Source organism: Salvelinus alpinus, chromosome 7, assembly GCF_045679555.1.
Source record: "Salvelinus alpinus chromosome 7, SLU_Salpinus.1, whole genome shotgun sequence".
Lineage (NCBI taxonomy): Eukaryota > Metazoa > Chordata > Actinopteri > Salmoniformes > Salmonidae > Salvelinus > Salvelinus alpinus.
The window spans coordinates 30,396,464-30,413,758 of NC_092092.1; the positions used below are offsets into that span (position 1 = coordinate 30,396,464).

The 17,295-nt window shown below is 46.7% G+C and overlaps 1 protein-coding gene across 3 annotated transcripts in view; it reads left to right on the forward strand.

Moving 5' to 3' along the window:
* The window catches only part of LOC139580779 (myosin-16-like), a 65,897-nt gene that overhangs the window by 9,054 nt on the left and 39,548 nt on the right, over positions 1–17,295 (forward strand). For 2 of the 3 annotated variants that reach the window (XM_071409782.1, XM_071409783.1), the window contains 4 exons: positions 6,868–7,095; positions 8,650–8,754; positions 10,104–10,190; positions 10,390–10,535. In XM_071409782.1, the coding sequence (XP_071265883.1) occupies positions 6,868–7,095; positions 8,650–8,754; positions 10,104–10,190; positions 10,390–10,535 (566 nt within the window). Of the gene's footprint in view, positions 1–6,578; positions 6,667–6,867; positions 7,096–8,649; positions 8,755–10,103; positions 10,191–10,389; positions 10,536–17,295 lie in introns of those variants that run through there. The other variant, XM_071409784.1, reaches the window with a different exon arrangement.

A 17,295-nucleotide genomic window follows, 5' to 3' on the forward strand; every position in this document is an offset into this window, starting at 1 on the left:
CAGTAATAACCAACAAGTAATCTAACCTAACAATTCCACAACTACTACCTTATACACACACACAAGTGTAAAGGGATAAAGAATATGTACATAAAGATATATGAATGAGTGGTGGTACAGAACGGCATGGCAAGATGCAGTAGATGGTATAGAGTACGGTATATACATATGAGATGAGTACTGTAGGGTATGTAAACATAAAGTGGCATAGTTTAAAGTGGCTAGTGGTACATGTATTACATAAAGATGGCAAGATGCAGTAGATGATATAGAGTACAGTATATACATATGAGATGGGTAATGTAGGGTATGTAAACATTATATTAAGTGGCATTGTTTAAAGTGGCTAGTGGTACATTTTTACATAATTTCCATCAATTCCCATTTTTAAAGTGGCTGGAGTTGAGTCAGTATGTTGGCAGCGGCCGCTAAATGTTAGTGATGGCTGTTTAACAGTCTGATGGCCTTGAGATAGAAGCTGTTTTTCAGTCTCTCGGTCCCTGCTTTGATGCACCTGTACTGACCTCGCCTTCTGGATGATAGCGGGGTGAACAGGCAGTGGCTTGGGTGGTTGTTGTCCTTGATGATCTTTATGGCCTTCCTGTGACATCGGGTGGTGTAGGTGTCCTGGAGGGCAGGTAGTTTGCCCCCGGTGATGCGTTCTGCAGACCTCACTACCCTCTGGAGAGCCTTACGGTTGTGGGCGGAGCAGTTGCCGTACCAGGCGGTGATACAGCCCGACAGGATGCTCTCGATTGTGCATCTGTAGAAGTTTGTGAGTGCTTTTGGTGACAAGCCGAATTTCTTCAGCCTCCTGAGGTTGAAGAGGCGCTGCTGCGCCTTCTTCACAACGCTGTCTGTGTGGGTGGACCAATTCAGTTTGTCCGTGATGTGTACACCGAGGAACTTAAAACTTTCCACCTTCTCCACTACTGGCCCGTCGATGTGGATAGGGGGGTGCTCCCTCTGCTGTTTCCTGAAGTCCACAATCATCTCCTTTGTTTTGTTGACGTTGAGTGTGAGGTTATTTTCCTGACACCACACTCCGAGGGCCCTCACCTCCTCCCTGTAGGCCGTCTCGTCGTTGTTGGTAATCAAGCCTACCACTGTAGTGTCATCCGCAAACTTGATGATTGAGTTGGAGGCGTGCATGGCCACGCAGTCGTGGGTGAACAGGGAGTACAGGAGAGGGCTCAGAACGCACCCTTGTGGGGCCCCAGTGTTGAGGATCAGCGGGGTGGAGATGTTGTTACCTACCCTCACCACCTGGGGGCGGCCCGTCAGGAAGTCCAGGACCCAGTTGCACAGGGCGGGGTCGAGACCCAGGGTCTCGAGCTTGATGACGAGTTTGGAGGGTACTATGGTGTTAAATGCTGAGCTGTAATCGATGAACAGCATTCTCACATGGGTATTCCTCTTGTCCAGATGGGTTAGGGCAGTGTGCAGTGTGGTTGCGATTGCGTCGTCTGTGGACCTATTGGGTCGGTAAGCAAATTGGAGTGGGTCTAGGGTGTCCGGTAGGGTGGAGGTGATATGGTCCTTGACTAGTCTCTCAAAGCACTTCATGATGACGGAAGTGAGTGCTACGGGGCGGTAGTCGTTTAGCTCAGTTACCTTAGCTTTCTTGGGAACAGGAACAATGGTGGCCCTCTTGAAGCATGTGGGAACAGCAGACTGGGATAAGGATTGATTGAATATGTCCGTAAACACACCAGCCAGCTGGTCTGCGCATGCTCTGAGGACGCGGCTGGGAATGCCGTCTGGGCCTGCAGCCTTGCGAGGGTTAACACGTTTAAATGTTTTACTCACCTCGGCTGCAGTGAAGGAGAGCCCGCAGGTTTTGGTAGGGGGCCGTGTCAGTGGCACTGTATTGTCCTCAAAGCGGGCAAAAAAGTTGTTTAGCCTGTCTGGGAGCAAGACATCCTGGTCCGCGACGGGGCTGGTTTTCTTTTTGTAATCCGTGATTGACTGTAGACCCTGCCACATACCTCTTGTGTCTGAGCTGTTGAATTGCGACTCGATTTTGTCTCTGTACTGGGACTTAGCCTGTTTGATTGCCTTGCGGAGAGAATAGCTACACTGTTTGTATTCGGTCATGCTTCCGGTCACCTTGCCCTGGTTAAAAGCAGTGGTTCGCGCTTTCAGTTTCACGCGAATGCTGCCGTCAATCCACGGTTTCTGGTTTGGGAATGTTTTAATCGTTGCTGTGGGTACGACATCGTCAATGCACTTCCTAATGAACTCGCTCTCCGAATCAGCATATTCGTCAATATTGTTGTTGGACGCAATGTGGAACATATTCCAATCCGCGTGATCGAAGCAGTCTTGAAGCGTGGATTCAGATTGGTCGGACCAGCGTTGAACAGACCTGAGCGCGGGAGCTTGTTGTTTGAGTTTCTGTTTGTAGGCTGGAATCAACAAAATGGAGTCGTGGTCAGCTTTTCCGAAAGGGGGGCGGGGGAGGGCCTTATATGCGTCGCGGAAATTAGTATAACAATGATCTAGGGTTTTTCCAGCCCTGGTAGCACAATCGATATGCTGATAGAATTTAGGGAGTTTTGTTTTTAGATTAGCCTTGTTAAAATCCCCAGCTACGATGAATGCAGCCTCAGGGTGTGTGGTTTCCAGTTTACAAAGAGTCAGATAAAGTTCGTTCAGGGCCATCGATGTGTCTGCTTGGGGGGGAATATATACGGCTGTGATTATGATTGAAGAGAATTCCCTTGGTAGATAATGCGGTCGACATTTGATTGTGAGGAGTTCTAGATCAGGTGAACAGAATGACTTGAGTTCCTGTGTGTTGTTATGATGATCACACCACGTCTCATTAATCATAAGGCATACCCCCCCGCCCCTCTTCTTACCGGAAAGATGTTTGTTTCTGTCGGCGCGATGCATGAAGAAACCAGCTGGCTGCACCGACTCCGTTAGCGTCTCTTGAGTTAGCCATGTTTCCGTGAAGCAGAGCACGTTGCAATCCCTGATGTCTCTCTGGAATGCTACCCGTGCTCGGATTTCGTCAACCTTATTGTCAAGAGACTGGACATTGGCGAGTAGTATGCTAGGGAGTGGAGCGCGATGTGCCCGTCTCCGAAGCCTGACCACGAGACCGCCTCGTTTGCCCCTTTTTCGGCGTCGCACAGGGTCGCCGGCTGGGATCAGATCCATTGTATTGGGTGGAAGGCAAAACACTGGATCCGTTTCGGGAAAGTCATATTCCTGGTAGGAACGATGATGAGTTGACGTTAATCGTATATTCAGTAGTTCCTCCCGACTGTATGTAATGAAACCTAAGATTACCTGGGGTACCGATGTAAGAAATAACACATAAAAAAACTAAATACTGCATATTTTCCAAGGAACGCGAAGCGAGGCCGGCCATCTCTTTTCGGCGCCGGAAGTCAAGACTATCACTCCAACCAAAAGTTGAATGAAATACAGAGTGCTACATAATATTACATTTGCTTCAGTTCATAGAAGCTGTACTACAACGTTTTAACAACGAACTACGGAACCATGATGTGAAATGGAACAGCAGTTGCTTGGTCAGAACAATCAAATGACAGTCATTGATGACACAAACGTGTCTTCCTCTGATAGAAGAGAGTCCCTCAGATTCCTTCAACCCAAATCCATCTGAATGCATATCCATACTTGGCACCCATGTTATCTGCTACAAAAGATCAGTGTTAGCGTTGGATGTGAGCGGTGCTTGAACACTGTCTGGGCATGCTGAGTGTCTCTGGTCTGTCTAGTTCATGTGGGTGTTACTGCAGGCTTTTACGCAGACATGAACGGGTTCCTCTGTTCTGTCCACAGCACAACTCTTAACATAATGTTGAAAATACAGCAATCTTCTGAGAAGATGTTTTGTTTCACTGTTTTTTTCTGCAGATGGATGGAAGCTTGCCATGGTTGGATGAGGCATTTGTAGCATACTTGTCCTCCCTCACATTGTTTATGCTCAGTCAGTGGTCAAGTTTTGAAGATTCACTGCAGGCTTTAGTTTTTGAGAAATTCAAAAGGGTTATTTATGAGGTTTGGTTTTGGTGCCAAACGATTCTTTCATAGTAACCTTCAAAAGACTTTGTTCAAACATGATCAATGCGGTAAACTAGGTTTGTCTTGGTCTGTCACGTAGTCTACATAACTCGTGCTCAGGTGGTGGTCAAGTCTCAGCCTCTACTTTAAAAGCTTCCGTCCAGTTCAGAAGGGACGTTAATTCAAAACCACAACAAGAACGCTTTCAGTTTCACCTGGTTGGTTTGTTTTACGAGAACCCTCAATACGAACTACTTAATGAAGCACTGATGTAAAACCACTGATGTTATCTTCCGTACAGCAATACAGAGAGAGAGAACACACTGAGGACACACCGGTTGAATCAACGTTGTTTTCATGTCATTTCAATGAAATTACGTTGAACCAGCGTGGAATAGACGTTGAATTGACGTCTGTGCCCAGTGGGTATGCTTAGTCTAGCCTAGTCTCTACGCTTCATCTGCTGGTTCATTCAAGAAAATCCGCTGCACTTGAACCCAAGGCACAATATGGCCTTTGTGTCCCTGTCTAGATGAATGCCCTGGCATTGTTGAAACTACGTGGGCGTGGTGGGCACATAAGGTCTTTATGCTGTTAATTTAAACAGAGAGAGAGAAGAGAGAGAAAAAAGTCATATTTGCGACACTGCCCTTGTTTTCGTCTCTTTGTGTTGTTTAGTTGACTGCTTTGACAGTGTAAGGGTTGTGTTACCAAGGGACTGAAGAGGATAACTTAAAGCCATTCACATGACCTGCCACCCTACACCTTCCTACAGTCCCTCCAGGAATCCTTTGGATCCTCTGGCACTAGGGAGAGAGAGACACCTGTTTCAGGACGGGTGAGGCGAAGGGAGCGAAGGAGAAGAGGGGGAGGAAAGGAGGAGAGGCTGTTGTTGCGGTGTGAGAGCAGTGCAGTAGTGGAGGACTGGACACAGAGAAGTGGGATTCTGTTTTCTACTCTGGGGGACTGTAAGCGAAGAAAGAATTGAGGACAGCAGAGGAGGAATGTGTGGATTACAGTAGCAAGTACCAACAGACTGAAATTAAAGGGGAGAAAAGTATTTGATTGAGCAGGAAAAAAAGAGAAAGCAACCGAGAGAGCGAGAGAGAGAGAGAGAGAGAGAGAGAGAGAGAGAGAGAGAGAGAGAGAGAGAGAGAGAGAGAGAGAGAGAGAGAGAGAGAGAGAGAGAGAGAGAGAGAGAGAGAGAGAGAGAGAGAGAGAGAGAGAGAGAGAGAGAGAGAGAGAGAGAGAGAGAGAGAGAGAGAGAGAGAGAGAGAGAGATTAAGGGCATACCGCTGCAGGTGTGCAGCACTAAATCAAACAGTGGGCTATGTGGAGAGAGAAATGAGACTGACTGTTCGCAGCGTGCTGAGTGGAGTTACCGTGGTGACCAAACCGTGAATTAGTACCTTCTCTTCTACAGTGAACCCTCCTGAACCTCCGCTAACCAATCACAGGGAGAGAAAAGCAGAGGGTAGAGGTGTTACATGGAACTTTATTTACAACCTATAAGTCTACCTGGCCTGTTAAGGAGGTGCAGTTGATACAGGTGCAGTACAGGGACTGTGTAAGGGTGTTAGGTTACTGTTGAGGTGTGGTAGGTAGGTAGAGAGTGTTGACAGGTCAATTGACAGGTTGATTGACAGGTTGATTGACAGGCGTCGGGTTAAGGTGATGTCTGTGGAGCGGGGCCAGGGACGTGGCCACTCCCTCTCTGACTCGGAAGAGACCAACGGGCTGCAGGTGGATCCTGAACCAGAGGAACTGGACTGGGATAGCTTTAGTACCTCATTGGAACAGAGACTGACTATTGTGGGTATACTGGTGTGTTGGGTTGGAGGGTGTGTGTGTGTGTGTGTGTGTGTGTGTGTGTGTGTGTGTGTGTGTGTGTGTGCGTGCGTGCGTGTGTGTGCTGTGTGTGTGTGTGTGTGTGTGTGTGTGTGTGTGTGTGTGTGTGAGTGTGTGAGAGAGAGAGAGAGAGGGCATTGATGTGTTTACATGTGTGTCTGTACTGTTAACTTTTTTACAGTATCTTCACATTATCTGGTAATGTTGAGACAGTGATTTATCTTAAAACACCAGCCAACCTTTTGGATAATCTGTATTAAGGGTTGGGAAAAGAGAGTGCCAATTATGTTTTGAAAAATAAAAAAAATGTGACATAACTCACTAGCTGGGTAGATAAAGTAGAGATTATGAAGAAAGAGCACAGCACAAACACATTTATATAAATATATTCAGATGGAACATGTGGTCAAGATACATTTGCAAATGGACACATATTTGGGTATGCAGTTCAGCCTCATTCCAAATGCCTTGACCATGATGACTGGTGCATTAGAAAATAGCTGACACATTCATCAACCAGGCACCAAATAAGACAGACTTTCAAATCTGTCCTGTTTGGGACAGCTGTTGATAAATGATTTGTGTTATTGTAAAACTGGCTTATCAAGTCAGTGTTTTTCTTTCACTCGACGCGTCACTGAGAGGATTTTCCCCCGCTATATATTGGAGAGAGGGTTGGGAAAGGGAGGATAAGTGTCTCACGACTTGGAGTACTCTTGATGCAAGGCATTCTGCTGGTTTTCCATCTGTGTGTCTGGGATATGATTGTCTCTCTATGTAAGCGAAATGATTTACCCTACTGTCCTCTCTCTGTCGTGTCTCTTCTTTGCCTTTACATTCCACCACTTTTACATTGTCTCACTGTTTCACCCCTCAACCCTGAGGCCTCTCTCCTCCTGTTCATGCTCCATCTCCTCCTCCCTTACTCACCTCCTGACCCTCTGTGCTTCATCCCTGTCTTCTCCTCCACCTCTTCAGGAGCAGGAGTGTGCCCAGGCGTCAGATCACCGTTGTGCCCAGCTGGAGAAGGCCCGGCGTGGGCTGGAGCTGCAGCTCTCTGGCCTATCTGAGCGCCTGGAGGAGGAGGAGGCGTGCTCGACCCAGCTGGCCCACCACAGAGAGAGGCTGGAGGCAGAGAACAGCAGCCTCAGACGAGACCTGGAGGAACTGGAGAGTGCTCTGACTGCCACCGAGAGAGACAAACAGGTAGGCTACAACCGACTCCTTATGCATGCTCTATGGCTTAGCACTGAATGCACTAAACCGGAGCGGAGAGAGATATTATTTAAACAAGAGAACGTCCTTGATTTGGGACTCCTGAACAGGTCTGCACTATACTGACATGCTTCTAGTTCTACTTTACCTCTCTGCTTCATCTGTTTTCCTCTGGCTTTCAGTATTGAATTTCATGCTTTTACTGTCCTCCTTTTTATCACTTTAATAGTCCCTGGAGAGTGAGTATATTGTAAATATCTAAATGTTAAACTAGTGTGACTACTACATGTACAGACAGAGGTAAATAGAGGGGGTGTTAACATATACTGTTACAAACCCCTCAGAGCTTTAGCTATTTCATTGAGGTTTATGGAAGGATTTAGATGGTATCTTTACTCAGGAATGCTTCATGGAATGTACTGCACTCACAGCATTGGTTGTCTATGATGGAGAGAGTTGAATTCCTTTGACTTAGACTTTGACAAATGAGTCCGTTTTACCTAGGCAATTAATATGGTACTCAGAGTGTATTTGGCATGAGAGTTTTTTTTTGAGAAACAAAGAATAATTGTGTCAAATCCTTGAACTATGTGAATGTTCTGTTGGCTCGTGTGGGTTTCCTGACATGTACAGTAGAAAACTAGGTTGTTTCAATATGGATGCAGTACACTGGGATCTACAAGACTAGACCTGCATGGTGGAGTTATTGGCACTGTGCTTTCACACCTAGTAAGTAGTCGGTCTCGTTGTCATAACAGTTGTAATACTATAGATATGGGTGTTTTTTTAATCAAAGTAAAATGAAATAAGTTACAAGGAATGCAGGCTATTGGGATTGAGTTGCACAACATTTTTATTGTACACTTTTATCATTTCTATGGTATTTGTCATAAAATATGTGCTACACTTGCAACTTCATAAAAAAGGTATACATAATTAAGCAATAAGGCCCGAGGGGGTGTGCTATATTGTCTGATATACCACGGCTTTTAGCCAATCAGCATCCAAACTACCCTGTTTATAATGAGGTATAACCACTTTCCTCTAAACTAAATCATTTCCCTCTCCTCCATTCCTTCTGATTTATTTATCTGTATTTCAAAGTCCTGACAGTCCCAAACTGTTCCCCTGGTTCATTAGAACCTGATGGCCAAAGTGGGACCAGAATGCTACATGCATGTTCCACTTTGATGTTCATGAAGAACAGATTGAGAGTAATGGAATCTGTTTGGTCATCGAAGGGATACTTGTTTTATGGTTTGGCTGCAAAGCCATGGACTAATGCAACTGTTTTCCCAAACCATCATCATGGTTATTGTATCAGTAGAAAACACATTGCCTAAGAGTCAAATTACTTCCAGATTAAAACATGCACTGTGGTATTCTTTGCACAGACAGATTTATACTCGTTTGATATTTTCGAAGGTTTATTACTTTTCTCTATTTAGCAACATGTCTGGGGAAGATAAGTAACAAATACAATGGGATCTGTTTTATGATATCAGATGATTTTAATTTCCTCTTTCTCTCCCCCTCATCCTCCAGTCTTCAGACGGCTCAGTCAGGAAGCTGTCAGAGGAGCTGTCCCAGAGAGAGGAAGCTGTCCAAAAGCTTCAGAAGGAGAAAGAACACCTGGTGGAGCTCAGCCAGGTGAGAACTTACTGACCTCTCCTCACCTCACCCAGTACTAACACCTGGTGGAGCTCAGCCAGGTGAGAACTTACTGACCTCTCCTCACCTCACCCAGTACTAACACCTGGTGGAGCTCAGCCAGGTGAGAACTTACTGACCTCTCCTCACCTCACCCAGTACTAACACCTGGTGGCGCTCAGCCAGGTGAGAACTTACTGACCTCTCCTCACCTCACCCAGTACTAACACCTGGTGGCGCTCAGCCTACTGACCTCTCCTCACCTCACCCAGTACTAACACCTGGTGGCGCTCAGCCAGGTGAGAACTTACTGACCTCTCCTCACCTCACCCAGTACTAACACCTGGTGGCGCTCAGCCAGGTGAGAACTTACTGACCTCTCCTCACCCAGTACTAACACCTGGTGGCGCTCAGCCAGGTGAGAACTTACTGACCTCTCCTCACCTCACCCAGTACTAACACCTGGTGGAGCTCAGCCAGGTGAGAACTTACTGACCTATCCTCACCTCACCCAGTACTAACACCTGGTGGCGCTCAGCCAGGTGAGAACTTACTGACCTCTCCTCACCTCACCCAGTACTAACACCTGGTGGCGCTCAGCCCATGGTGAGAACACACTGTCCCCAGGGGTCATAAAGTGAGGTCAGGGTGAAATGTGAAAGGTCGACCCTGGGTCTAACAGGAAGGGAGATTATGAGAGGGTTTGCAGAAATGCATATCACTCTCACTATAAAGAGCATGTATGCATGTGCATGTGTGTGCGTGTGTGTCGTGTGGATTTTCTCTCTCTCTCGCCCTCTCTTTCTCCCTCTCTCTTTGTTTCTCTCCTTCCATCCATCATGCCCTATACTTGCAGCTATAGGAACCCCAGTACAGTAATGCATACCAGATGCTGTAACCAACAGTAGCAGCTTGATATCCTATATAATCTGTTAAAGTAATTTAGAATCTGAGCCATTATCCTACAGTACACTGACTGCTTATTATATATGTCCAGCGTGATGGAAGATGTCTGGAAGTTACAGTTTAGCAATTCAAGTAGTGAGAGAAATGGGAATGGAAATGGCTCAAAGCTCCTAAAATGTTATGAGGGATACAGTCACAGGGTCAGGTGTTATGGTGGGGTTACATACATCATGTCACCCCAATGACTTTGTGTCAGTCTTCTGTTATCGATTTTGGAGAGAGAGGCCTCACTCTTGGCATTCCCTTGAACAACCCAAATGAACTCATCATGGCTCCTCAGATCCAATATGGCTGACAGATGCACGCGATCCCAATAGGGGATTAATGATTTAAGCTACATCTGTGGGCCAGACTCAGCCATTTTGTTTCATCCCTGTATGCAGCAAGCCATTGAGGATCTGCAGAGCGAGGAGGAGAAGGTGAACCTCCTGACCAAGGAGAGGGCAAAGTTACAGGTGCAGGCGGAAGATGTAAGTGTATTTGGGGGAGATACGCCCAATTTGACTTCAGTAGTGTCTAGCTTTATGGTATTGGTACTGTATCATTGTAACATATGATCAAAGAACGTTATGCTTCTATGATGTTTTTCGGATGCAGATGAACAGTTATGCTGTCCCCTCCATTGAAGCCCAGAACCTTTAAAGCTTATATTGTTATTCTCTCACTCAGTTGGAGTACCTGTTAGAGCAGGAGCGGCGTCAGCGTGGGGAGCTGGAGAAAGGCAGGAGGAAGCTGGAGGGAGACAGCAGGTCCACTCTGGAGAGCCTCACTGAGATGGAGAGGATGAGGAGCAGCCTGGAGGAACTCATGAAGAAGTAGATTATATACACGCTTCATACACCAGTTATAAGCGCAATCAGACAGTTATAGGCACTCAGTTAAATCGGTTATAGATGCTTAATAACAATTTACAAGTCAAGAAGTGGGTTATAGACCAGGGACGTCACTAGAGATTCATAGATAGGGGGGCTAAGCCTCTTTTAGGGGGGTCTGGGCATACTACCCCAGGATTTTTTTTAAAGCCCCCAAAACGTCTTTTCTCAATGTATATTTAGAGTAACAACGGGTGTAAAATCTATAAAATAAGGTTATTTATTAAGTATACCTGTCTGATAGTTTGTGTTAGACACTGATCTAATATGACTTACTTAAATTCTATCCAAATAAATAAATTAAAGTCCACTCTGTCCCCATCCATCCAACACCAACAAAACGCACAAAAATGGCTGTACTATGTAGCCAAAATACTTTTGGGATTTTATTTTGTGTGAGTGAGTGAGACGACATGTAGGTCATATTATACCATTATAAAAAAAAAAAATGTAAAGTTTCACCCTTTTGTTAATTGTTGCTCAAAATTAACCCAATAATTCAGACACATGGAAGATTCCAAACAAATATTACAATCTTTGTTACATAACTGCTCCTCCTGCTTCTCACTTTTGATGCTTATTTTGTTGCTGGATGCATCAGTGTACCTCCTATTTTTAAAGGTTGCAAATCGGTCAATGACACTATTGTGGCTTAGTGACCCAAGCACTTCACCCTCAATGGACATGGCTGCAAGACTTGCAAGCCTTTTCTGACCCATTGTCTTATGCAACCAGGAGTACAGCCGGCACAGTGCACTAAAGGACCTTTCACAGGAGCAGCTGCTCCCAGGAATTGTGAGGGCAACCTGAATGATTTCCTTCAGAGAAGGAAACATATCATCATCCAGGAGGTTATGCACAGAAAGCATATCTTTGGGAGGACATCCAGCCTCTCTTTTCCGGGCAAGAAAGTTTCTGGCCACCAACATCTCTTCTGTTTTAACATCAATACCGTAGTTCTTGGCAAACTCAGTTAAGCATGATGTATCTAGGAAGCTTTTTGAGTTGGGGCTGCATGCCTGTATGCTTTGAGCAGACCTGCATCTACAGTCGAGAATCGCTGGTCAAGCTCACAAACCATCCTGTCCAAGCAGGGGAGCAACAACTCTGTTTTCATTGTTTGGGAACATGACAATTCTGTGCCTCTCCACCACAAAATCTCCCATTTTCCTTTGTTTGCGCTTTCTTGCTGCATCTGCCTCTGGAATATTGTGAATTTCACAGAGTGCTTTGGTTCTGTTATTAAGTTCTGTGGCAAATGCGTCTGCCTATTAGTGTGTCACATACAGCTTGTTTGCTGAAACAAGCTTCTGCCAGATCTACAGTCTCTTTCTGGATGAACTTGTGTATTCCCTCAGTTATAGAAAGAAGGGACTGAAACATCAGTAGCAAATACACGGTGGAGAACTTATGAAGCTTTGCTCTCAGACCAACAGCCATGGGGGATCCAATGGCAGATAGACAATCAAAAATAGCAGTTAAAGTGTCCAGGACTGCATTTATGGACCGCAGCTTGCATGCCCAGCGGGTGTTTGAGAGCTGTACAAGTTCAGCTGATGCTATTCCAAGTTTGGACTGAGCTTCTTTGAACTTGTGGTGGTTAACTAGGGATGTACTGAAAAACGAATACACATTCTCCAAGAAACTGAAAAACTCAGCAGCCTCCAGAATAGCCCTGCAAGTATGACAACATCAAATTATGCTCATGGGCATAGCAATGTACATAAATTGCCTCGGGATGCAGCACTCTGACATGTGCTGCACACCTCCTTTGGATCCACTCATGACATCTGCACCATCATTGGTCTGTGCAACACACTATAGGCCTGATACCTCTCTTATTTGGAGCTGCTGTTGCAACTCATTTGCTATTGATTGGGCATCAAATGACTTGATTTCTGCTAGTGCTAGTAAATGCTCCTCAACTGTCCCCTCTGTCACATACCTAACACACAGAGCCAACTGTTCAGACTGCCCATCCCTGAGCACAGCATTCGATCATGTCATTCTGAGAATCTGGAGAGAGATACGTCACATTTGATGGAGTATTGTACCTTTGCAGGAAAGGGTCAAACTCCTTCAAAAGCTCCATACATTCAAGAAAGTTCCCTCTATTTGTTCTTTCACTAGATTCATCATTTGCACGGAGAGAGAGTCCCTGTCTTCCTAACATTGAGGTGACCGCAACAATTCTCCTCAGATACTCCCTTCTCTCTGCAATATCACTAACATGGGCAGATGTTAACATCTGAGCAATGCTCCCATGATTGCTAGTTGCCTGGTAGCTTTGCTCTGTCACAACACTGTCTCTGTGTGTTAGTGCCATCTCATGTTTACCAAAAATAAACAAAGATTTTTCAGAGTACTCTACCCAATTGTATTTCTCAAACCAGCAGTGGTGAAACGCCCTTTTCTGTGTACCAAAACGTTAGTGTCGGTAGCTATTCAGCTTCACTTGTCTGGGCCCAGTGTCTTTGTCACCTAAATCGCTCTCTTTTCTGGAAGGAGTTGCTGCAGTGGCTTGATTACTTTCTTTCTCTGGATCTGTTTGTTGTCTCTCTCTCTCTGGATCTGTTTGTTCTCCCTCTCTTTCTGGATCTGTTTATTGTCTCTCTCTTTCTGGATCTCTTTGTTGTCCCTCTCTTTCTGGATCTGTTTGTTGTCTCTCTCTCTCTGGATCTGTTTGTTGTCTCTCTCTCTCTGGATCTGTTTGTTCTCCCTCTCTTTCTGGATCTGTTTGTTGTCTCTCTCTCTCTGGATCTGTTTGTTGTCCCTCCCTCTCTTGATCTGTTTGTTGTCCCTCCCTGTCTGGATCTGTTTGTTGTCCCTCCCTCTCTTGATCTGTTTGTTGTCCCTCCCTCTCTGGATCTGTTTATTGTCCCTCCCTCTCTGGATCTGTTTGTTGTCCCTCCCTCTCTGGATCTGTTTGTTGTCCCTCCCTCTCTTGATCTGTTTATTGTCCCTCCCTGTCTGGATCTGTTTGTTGTCCCTCCCTCTCTTGATCTGTTTGTTGTCCCTCCCTCTCTGGATCTGTTTGTTGTCCCTCCCTCTCTTGATCTGTTTGTTGTCCCTCCCTGTCTGGACCTGTTTGTTGTCCCTCCCTCTCTGGACCTGTTTGTTGTCCCTCCCTGTCTGGACCTGTTTGTTGTCCCTCCCTCTCTGGACCTGTTTGTTGTCCCTCCCTCTCTGGATCTGTTTGTTGTCCCTCCCTGTCTGGATCTGTTTGTTGTCCCTCCCTCTCTTGATCTGTTTGTTGTCCCTCCCTCTCTGGATCTGTTTGTTGTCCCTCCCTCTCTTGATCCGTTTATTGTCCCTCCCTGTCTGGATCTGTTTGTTGTCCCTCCCTCTCTTGATCTGTTTGTTGTCCTTCCCTCTCTGGATCTGTTTGTTGTCCCTCCCTCTCTTGATCTGTTTGTTGTCCCTCCCTCTCTGGATCTGTTTGTTGTCCCTCTCTCTCTCTGGATCTGTTTGTTGTCCCTCCCTGTCTGGATCTGTTTGTTGTCCCTCCCTCTCTGGATCTGTTTATTGTCCCTCCCTGTCTGGATCTGTTTGTTGTCCCTCTCTCTCTCTGGATCTGTTTGTTGTCCCTCCCTCCCTGGATCTGTTTGTTGTCCCTCCCTGTCTGGATCTGTTTGTTGTCCCTCCCTCTCTTGATCTGTTTGTTGTCCCTCCCTGTCTGGATCTGTTTGTTGTCCCTCCCTCTCTGGATCTGTTTATTGTCCCTCCCTCTCTGGATCTGTTTGTTGTCCCTCCCTCTCTTGATCTGTTTGTTGTCCCTCCCTGTCTGGATCTGTTTGTTGTCCCTCCCTCTCTGGATCTGTTTATTGTCCCTCCCTCTCTGGATCTGTTTGTTGTCCCTCTCTCTTTCTGGATCTGTTTGTTGTCCCTCCCTCCCTGGATCTGTTTGTTGTCCCTCCCTGTCTGGATCTGTTTGTTGTCCCTCCCTGTCTGGATCTGTTTGTTGTCCCTCCCTCTCTTGATCTGTTTGTTGTCCCTCCCTCTCTTGATCTGTTTGTTGTCCCTCCCTGTCTGGATCTGTTTGTTGTCCCTCCCTCTCTGGATCTGTTTATTGTCCCTCCCTCTCTGGACCTGTTTGTTGTCCCTCCCTCTCTAGATCTGTTTGTTGTCCCTCCCTGTCTGGATCTGTTTGTTGTCCCTCCCTCTCTGGATCTGTTTGTTGTCCCTCTCTCTCTCTGGATCTGTTTGTTGTCCCTCCCTGTCTGGATCTGTTTGTTGTCTCTCCTTCTCTGGATCTGTTTGTTGTCCCTCTCTCTCTCTGGATCTGTTTGTTGTCCCTCCCTGTCTGGATCTGTTTGTTGTCTCTCCCTCTCTGGATCTGTTTGTTGTCCCTCCCTGTCTGGATCTGTTTGCTGTCCCTCCCTGTCTGGATCTGTTTGTTGTCTCTCCCTCTCTGGATCTGTTTGTTGTCCCTCCCTGTCTGGATCTGTTTGCTGTCCCTCCCTGTCTGGATCTGTTTGTTGTCTCTCCCTCTCTGGATCTGTTTGTTGTCCCTCCCTCTCTGGACCTGTTTGTTGTCCCTCCCTCTCTGGACCTGTTTGTTGTCCCTCCCTGTCTGGATCTGTTTGTTGTCCCTCCCTCTCTGGACCTGTTTGTTGTCTCTCTCTTTCTGGATCTGTTTGTTGTCCCTCCCTCTCTGGATCTGTTTGTTGTCCCTCCCTCTCTGGATCTGTTTGTTGTCCCTCCCTGTCTGGATCTGTTTGTTGTCCCTCCCTCTCTGGATCTGTTTGTTGTCCCTCCCTCTCTGGATCTGTTTGTTGTCCCTCCCTGTCTGGATCTGTTTGTTGTCCCTCCCTGTCTGGATCTGTTTGTTGTCCCTCCCTCTCTGGATCTGTTTGTTGTCCCTCCCTCTCTGGATCTGTTTGTTGTCCCTCCCTGTCTGGATCTGTTTGTTGTCCCTCCCTGTCTGGATCTGTTTGTTGTCCCTCCCTCTCTGGATCTGTTTGTTGTCCCTCCCTCTCTGGATCTGTTTGTTGTCCCTCCCTGTCTGGATCTGTTTGTTGTCCCTCCCTGTCTGGATCTGTTTGTTGTCTCTCTCTGGATCTGTTTGTTGTCCCTCCCTCTCTGGATCTGTTTGTTGTCCCTCCCTCTCTGGATCTGTTTGTTCTCCCTCCCTGTCTGGATCTGTTTGTTGTCCCTCTCTCTCTCTGGATCTGTTTGTTGTCCCTCCCTCTCTGGATCTGTTTGTTGTCCCTCCCTCTCTGGATCTGTTTGTTGTCCCTCCCTCTCTGGATCTGTTTGTTGTCCCTCCCTCTCTGGATCTGTTTGTTGTCCCTCCCTCTCTGGATCTGTTTGTTGTCCCTCTCTCTCTGGATCTGTTTGTTGTCCCTCCCTCTCTGGATCTGTTTGTTGTCCCTCTCTCTCTCTGGATCTGTTTGTTGTCCCTCCCTCTCTGGATCTGTTTGTTCTCCCTCCCTGTCTGGATCTGTTTGTTGTCCCTCTCTCTCTCTGGATCTGTTTGTTGTCCCTCCCTCTCTGGATCTGTTTGTTGTCCCTCCCTCTCTGGATCTGTTTGTTGTCCCTCCCTCTCTGGACCTGTTTGTTGTCCCTCCCTCTCTGGATCTGTTTGTTGTCCCTCCCTCTCTGGATCTGTTTGTTGTCCCTCCCTGTCTGGATCTGTTTGTTCTCCCTCTCTGGATCTGTTTGTTGTCCCTCTCTCTCTCTGGATCTGTTTGTTGTTCCTCTCTCTCTCTGGATCTGTTTGTTGTCCCTCCCTCTCTGGATCTGTTTGTTGTCCCTCTCTCTCTCTGGATCTGTTTGTTGTCCCTCCCTCTCTGGATCTGTTTGTTCTCCCTCCCTCTCTGGATCTGTTTGTTGTCCTCTCTCTCTCTCTGGATCTGTTTGTTGTCCCTCCCTCTCTGGATCTGTTTGTTGTCCCTCCCTCTCTGGATCTGTTTGTTGTCCCTCCCTCTCTGGACCTGTTTGTTGTCCCTCCCTCTCTGGATCTGTTTGTTGTCCCTCCCTCTCTGGATCTGTTTGTTGTCCCTCCCTGTCTGGATCTGTTTGTTCTCCCTCTCTGGATCTGTTTGTTGTCCCTCTCTCTCTCTGGATCTGTTTGTTGTTCCTCTCTCTCTCTGGATCTGTTTGTTGTCCCTCCCTCTCTGGATCTGTTTGTTGTCCCTCCCTCTCTGGATCTGTTTGTTGTCCCTCCCTCTCTGGATCTGTTTGTTCTCCCTCCCTCTCTGGATCTGTTTGTTGTCCCTCCCTCTCTGGATCTGTTTGTTGTCCCTCCCTCTCTGGACCTGTTTGTTGTCTCTCTCTTTCTGGATCTGTTTGTTGTCCCTCCCTCTCTGGATCTGTTTGTTGTCCCTCTCTCTCTGGATCTGTTTGTTGTCCCTCCCTGTCTGGACCTGTTTGTTGTCCCTCTCTCTCTGGATCTGTTTGTTGTCCCTCTCTCTCTGGACCTGTTTGTTGTCCCTCCCTGTCTGGATCTGTTTGTTGTCCCTCTCTCTCTGGATCTGTTTGTTGTCCCTCCCTGTCTGGATCTGTTTGTTGTCCCTCCCTGTCTGGATCTGTTTGTTGTCCCTCTCTCTCTGGATCTGTTTGTTGTCCCTCTCTCTCTGGACCTGTTTGTTGTCCCTCCCTGTCTGGATCTGTTTGTTGTCCCTCTCTCTCTGGACCTGTTTGTTGTCCCTCCCTGTCTGGATCTGTTTGTTGTACCTCCCTCTCTGGATCTGTTTGTTGT